The 6,369-nt window shown below is 42.6% G+C and overlaps 1 protein-coding gene across 1 annotated transcript in view; it reads right to left on the bottom strand.

The window, feature by feature from the left end:
- The window catches only part of Dmgdh (dimethylglycine dehydrogenase), a 78,230-nt gene that overhangs the window by 6,702 nt on the left and 65,159 nt on the right, over positions 1-6,369 (bottom strand). Inside the window, exon 16 of the mRNA XM_021208546.2 lies at positions 2,658-2,792. Coding sequence (XP_021064205.2) covers positions 2,658-2,792 — 135 coding nt within the window. The remainder of the gene's footprint in view (positions 1-2,657; positions 2,793-6,369) is intronic.

Raw genomic sequence — 6,369 nt, 5'->3', positions numbered from 1 at the left:
AGAAGAAGAAGAAGAAGAAGAAGAAGAAGAAGAAGAAGAAGAAGAAGAAGAAGAAGAAGAAGAAGAAGAAGAAGAAGAAGAAGAAGAAGAAGAAATGAAGTCGAGAGATGGAGAGGTGGCTCAGTGGCTAAGAGCACTTGTTGCTCTTGCAGAGGTCCTGGGTTTGATTCTCGGTACCCATTTGGTGGTTCACAACTCTCTGTAACTCCATTTCCAGGGTATCCAAAGCCCTTTTCTAGCTTCTGCAGGCATCAGGCATACATATGACACATATACATACATGGCAGGTAAAACATTCATACACATACAATAATATAAATAAATCTCCTTTAGAAAGGCAAAGAAATAATGCATGAGCCAGAGGTAGAAAAAGAAGGGAGACAGGGAAAGCCATGAGGAATGAGCCCAGCCCTGACTAAGAAGGGAAGTGGAGGGCAGCCTGGGGTGGCAGGAGGAAGCTGGAGGTCTGGGTAAGTGTGTTAGCTTCACTTCACTGTGTGTGATAACATGCCCAGATGGGGAACTGTGACATAAAGTGATTTCAGGGGTACACCAGCAAGGACAGGAAGAGGACAAACTGGATTAGGCAGTGTTCTTTACAGGAAAGGGCGAGTCAAAGCCCAAATACAGGTAGGTTGAATTCGGCTCCATCACCAGTCACTAGCAACTCAAAGAATTTACCCAATCTCTCTGAGCCCTAAAGCCTCATATTTACAACAGAAATGGTCACATACATCTAATAGGGATGCCATAAAACTAAACAAGCAAATGTGAAAAAAAAAATTCTAGTGTGTAGGGCAAGTCACCCACGTCAGTTCTATGTCAAAAATCTTGTGCCTTAGTTCAGTGAGGTTCTGACTGGATGCCACAGGATCCCCGTCTCTAGCCACTACCACTGAAGAGATAAGAAAACATTAGAGACCCTGCAGTGGATGAGAAAAACTGTGGGTCCAGGATCTCAGAGTTCTGTGCATTAACGAAGTTGGTCCTGCTCCACACAGAGTAAATAGCTCTTGGAGGAGCTGTGAAGGGCCAGGGCTCTCTCCATCACCTCACTGAGCATCCCACAGCAGCCAGATCACATCCGAATGCTGAGCCACGCTGGACTTTGCAAATAGAAAAGTTGAAGGGAATGGGGTCCTGTGGATGGGCTATCCCACTAACTCTGGTTATACTAAACTTCCAGAATGACATCATTAACAATGCAAAGTTGGTTATTTCATATTGTTGTTCCTCCTACATGGTTGCAGACCCCTTCAGCTCCTTGGGTACTTTCTCTGGCTCCTTCATTGGGAGCCCTGTGTTCCATCCAATAGATGACTGTGAGCATTCACTTCTGTATTTGCCAGGCACTGGCAGAGCCTCACAAGAGACAGCTATATCGGGGTCCTGTCAGCAAAATCTTGTTGGCATATGCAATAGTGTCTGGATTTGGTGGTTGTTTATGGGACAGTTCCCCGGGTGGGGCAGTCTGTGGATGGTCCTTCCTTCCGTCTCAGCTCTGAACTTTGTCTCTGTAACTCCTTCCATGGGTATGTTGTTCCCCATTCTAAGAAGGAACGAAGTATCCACATTTTGGTCTTCCTTCTTCTTGAGTTTCATGAGTTTTGCAAATTGTACCTTGGGTATCTAAGTTTCTGGGCTACTATCCACTTATCAGTGAGTGCATACAATATGTGTTCTTTTGTGATTGGGTTACCTCACTCAGGATGCTATCATCCAGATTCATCCATTTGCCTATGAATTTCATAAATTAATTGTTTTTAATAGCTGAGTAGTACTCCATTGTGTACATGTACCACATTTTCTGTATCTATTTCTCTGTTGAGGGACATCTGCGTTCTTTCCAGCTTCTGGCTATTATACATTAAGGCTGCTATGAACATAGTGGAGCATGTCTCTAGCTGTATATGTAGCAGAGGATGGCCTAGTCGGCCATCAATGGGAGGAGAGGCCCTTGGCCTTAAGAAGATTCTATGCCCCAGTACAGGGGAATGCCATGGCAAGGAAGCAGGAGTGGGTGGGTTGAGGAGCAGGGCAGGGGGAGGGTATAGGGGACTTTCAGAGAGGAAACTAGGAAAGGGGATAATATTTGAAATGTTAATGAAGAAAACATCTAATAAAAAATAAAATAAAATATTCTGATCATAGCTAAAAAAATGCAAAAAAACTAACCAACCAACCAAACAAACAAACAATGCAAAGTCGTCACCCTCTAAGCCGCAGGCCTCTGTCAGGATTTGGATTTGTGGCAGTTATGCCAATCATATCTTTTAAAGAGATTCATGAGAGATTAAATCAGATCACCAAATCCTTATAAAAGCCATCTTTTGCATTCACAGATATAAAAATATATTGCTTCCCAATATTTTTTTAGACTGTTGGCTATACATATATCTTTAATGTACATAGATTTTTCTTCTTGCAAAAAAAAAAAAAAAAAAGAAAAGAAAAGAAAAGAAAAGAAAAAAAAAGAGCAGCATTTTGGTTTCTCGTCAGTTAATTACTTTGCATTCTTTTAACGTCAGCTCAGAAATCAAGTGTGCCATCCTTTCAATAAGTGAATAAATTAGAAAACAAAAACAAAAAAAAACAAAAACCACCTGGTAATGCATGCAGAAGTTCTGTCGTGGTGATGTGGTGGCCCTGGTACTCACCTTGCCCTTGTACCAAATGCTTTCATTTCCCTCCGGATCCACATCATCCGTTGCCAAGGTGAGGCAGACCAGTCTCCGCTTCAGCCCCTCGGCTTTAATCTGCTTCAGGGCTTGCTTCCCTATGAAGTCGGCGGGCTGCAGGAACCCATGATAATGATGATGAATGGGAGCTCAGACTCCGTGACAAGGTTAGAGATGCAAGCATTTAAATGCGTCTTTGCTATTTTCTCACCAATTACACATTAAATAAAAACACAAATTGGATCAAACATCTAGACAAATATTTCTTAGTGCCCAAATGACAGTACCAGCCACCTATTCCTTGGGAATACGTTAGACTTAATGTGATAACTTGGGCTGACAATTTTACCAGAACCTCCCCATCAGAAAAGCATGAGGCATGGTACCATGATGGTGGGTTACAGAATAGCAGGAAAGCATGAGGCACGGTACCATGATGGTGGGTTACAAAACAGGCCCCTATATCTAATGAGTCTGGACAGTACAATCAGCTATCAGAACAAAGTGTGTCTCAATTTCTACCCATTGGAAGCATTTTATCACAAACAGACTTTTTTCTTAACATGCAATGCCAAAAGAATGGCCCACTCCTGCCCCCATGCTACGTTTTCCCTCTCTTTCATAGTACCAGTCCCTGGGGTGTATTAACCTATAGTGCCACCCTCGTTAGTTCATTCAGGAGACATCGGAGTGAGACATTGAGCTAGACTCCAGGTGAGGTGTCACACCAGGCTGTGGGCTCACAAAGTGTGTCAGATGCAGGTGTTTGTAACAAAGACCTTGTTCTTTACCCCCTCCTTCCTTCTTCTAGGACACATGACAGATGACACTCCTGTTCCAATTTGAAGATTTTCCCTTCATTAGCTAGTCACATTCCCCATAGCTGAGCAGGTGACACAGATGAGCAATAACTGATTGCTGGGGACAATAGATAATAAAAGGAAGACGATAACTCTACCCAGCCAGGATGCCAGGGGACCTTAGATAATGTGAGGCAAACTCACAACTCAGAGGCTACGAGCAAGGACACTGCCCAGGAGATAGGCGTGCTCCACAGGTGAGAAGAAAAACAGCCTACATAAGCATGTCTTAAGGGATGAAGAGGGAATTCAGTACACAAAGCATAGCTCTGCTGAAAGATGTTACAGATGTAATAAAAAACAAAAGCCTCAAACCCTGTTATCACAGATTAATCAGAATCAGAAACAAAAGTCAAATCAAACAAACAACAATAAAAAAAATCCCAACCCAAAGGAGCAACCTTGGATTACAGTTTCTTCACTAGCGAAAAAGAGAACAATGGACCATTTCAAAGATGTCCTCCACAGCCAGAACTTAAGATTTATATAGTGATTTCTCAACAGAAAACACTTAGAATTGTGTGTAATAAGCCCCTGGTCTCTGGGGGTCAGCAGGAGATGTCCTCACACCCCTTCCATCTGCTGCTCCCTCATCACTCCTGTGTGAGGAGGCTTCCTGGATGCAGCCACAACACCCTGTGGTTCTCATGAGGATTGCAAATGCAAGCAGCAGCCTGTGCAGGACACTAAAGAAGGCTTCCATTAGCAAGGTTTAAATACTACAAGACCCAAGTCCAGTTCTCTCTCCCTTCACAGCATGGCCTAGATGGTGAAACCAGCTTAATTTCAAGCCCGGAGCATGAAGAATAAAGAAAGACCAGGTCAAAAAAAAAAAAAAAAAAAAAAAAAAAAAAAAAAAAAAAAAAAAAAAAAAAAAAAAAAAAAAAAAGAAAGACCAGGTCATGAGATAGTTACTACAGAAGAAATGGGAGAGGGGAGATCTTAGAATTTGAGTTCTTTGGATTTGTAGATAATTTTTTATTTTTTGTTTTTTAAAAAGGTTCTATAAGGGAATTAACGATACAGGCATAAAAGTCTCCTGATTAGGGGCTGGTGAGATGGCTCAGAGAGTAAAGACACTTGCCAGCAAGCCTGCTAACCTGAGTTTGTGAGTGAGAACCCACATAGTAGAAAGAGAAAACTTACTCCCTCAAGTTGTCCTCTGACCCCCAAAAATGTGTGTGTGCGCACACAAAATAAAGTAATAAATGTAATATAGAAATGTATATATTATAGATTTATATAAATATAAATGTAATCATATATTATATTAATATATATATATCAATGCTTACTGTAGAACTTGGAAAACATAGACAACACAAGTCAGTGAAGCATCCTCAATGATAACGGTGATAATACCTGCACACAATGCTATTAGCATCTTTAATATCTTCTGTGGGAGGCTTAGCATTGTCAACTTGACAGGATCTAGAATCACCTAGACAGGTCCCGGAGTGTGCCTGTGCAGGATTATCTAGATTAGGTTCCCTGGGGTAGGAAGACCCACTTCAACTGTTGGCGGCTCCATTCTGTAGGCTCTGGCCCTGGACTGGACCAAAAGGAGACCAGGAGCTAAGCACTGACAGCTCCTCTGTCCTGACTTCTTTTATAAAGACTTTTGTTTTAATATTTGTCAACCTGCCCGTGTGCTGTGGAGGAATGAGAAGGTGGCTGTGTGCCATATTGTACTGTGGAAGTCAGGGAACAGGGTCAGGGAGTCAGTTTTTCCTTCTGCTCTGTGAATTCTCAGGGATTAAACTCAGGCACTCAGGTTCGGCAGCAATCACCTTTATCCAGTGAGCCGTCTTGCTGGCCCGTTCTCTGCTTCAGTACTCTGAGTGCCATGTGACCCTGTTGCATGTAGTTTTAAAAAAACAAAACAAGGCCGGGCGTGGTGGCGCACACCTTTAATCCCAGCACTTGGGAGGCAGAGGTAGGCGAATTTCTGAGTTCAAGGACAGCCTGGTCTACAGAGTGAGTTCTAGGACAGCCAGGGTTACACAGAGAAATCCTGTCTCGGAGAGAAAACAAAAACAAAACAAAAAAACAAACAAAAAACCCACAAAAAAACAAAAACAAAAACACAAAAAAACAAAACCAAGAAAACAAAAACAGCTGGGCGTGGTGGCACACGCCTTTGATCCCAGTCTTTCTTCTCCTAGAGACAACATCTGTAGAAAATAAAGTAAAAGAACCTCTGATTGGGTGGAAAACACCTAGAACACAGGAGGGGGTACCACCGTACATGGGGAAGTTGTTCCTTATCTCCTGCCATGGAACCAACCTGAGTCTTCATGACTAGAAATTGGTTCAATCTTGAAGGTTTTTGGTGGTCTGCTGTTAAAGAATTTCCTAGCAGACCCAGACATAGTGGCGCAAACCTTTAATCTCAGCATTCAGAAGGCAGAGGCAAGTGGATCTCTGTGAGTTTGAGGCCAGCCTGGTCTACATAGTGAGTTCCAGAGCAGCCAGGACTATGCAGTGAGATAGTCCTCCAAAAAAAAAAAATATAAACCCCAAACAAACAAAAAGAATTTCCTAGCAGGTACGGACGGATTCATCCGTGAAGCCCTGTTGTGTGCCAGATACTTACGCAGAACATGGTCTTCCGACCTCAGGGAAGCTTTGGGAGAAATGTGGACTCCTTCTTCCCATAGAAGAACATATTTAGTCCTGAAACCACTCATGCCTTAACACAGTAGGTAGAACACAGACAGACAGGAGACACCTGCCAACATGGTGACCACACGACAGGCAGCAATACCTGTGTGAAATAGGAATTCTGCCCAAGTCTGAATAGCACAGATGTTTCTTTTTTTTTTTTTTTT

This window comes from Mus pahari, chromosome 11 (assembly GCF_900095145.1).
Source record: "Mus pahari chromosome 11, PAHARI_EIJ_v1.1, whole genome shotgun sequence".
NCBI classification, from domain to species: Eukaryota; Metazoa; Chordata; class Mammalia; order Rodentia; family Muridae; genus Mus; species Mus pahari.
This window is presented reverse-complemented; position numbering and strand designations above follow the sequence as displayed.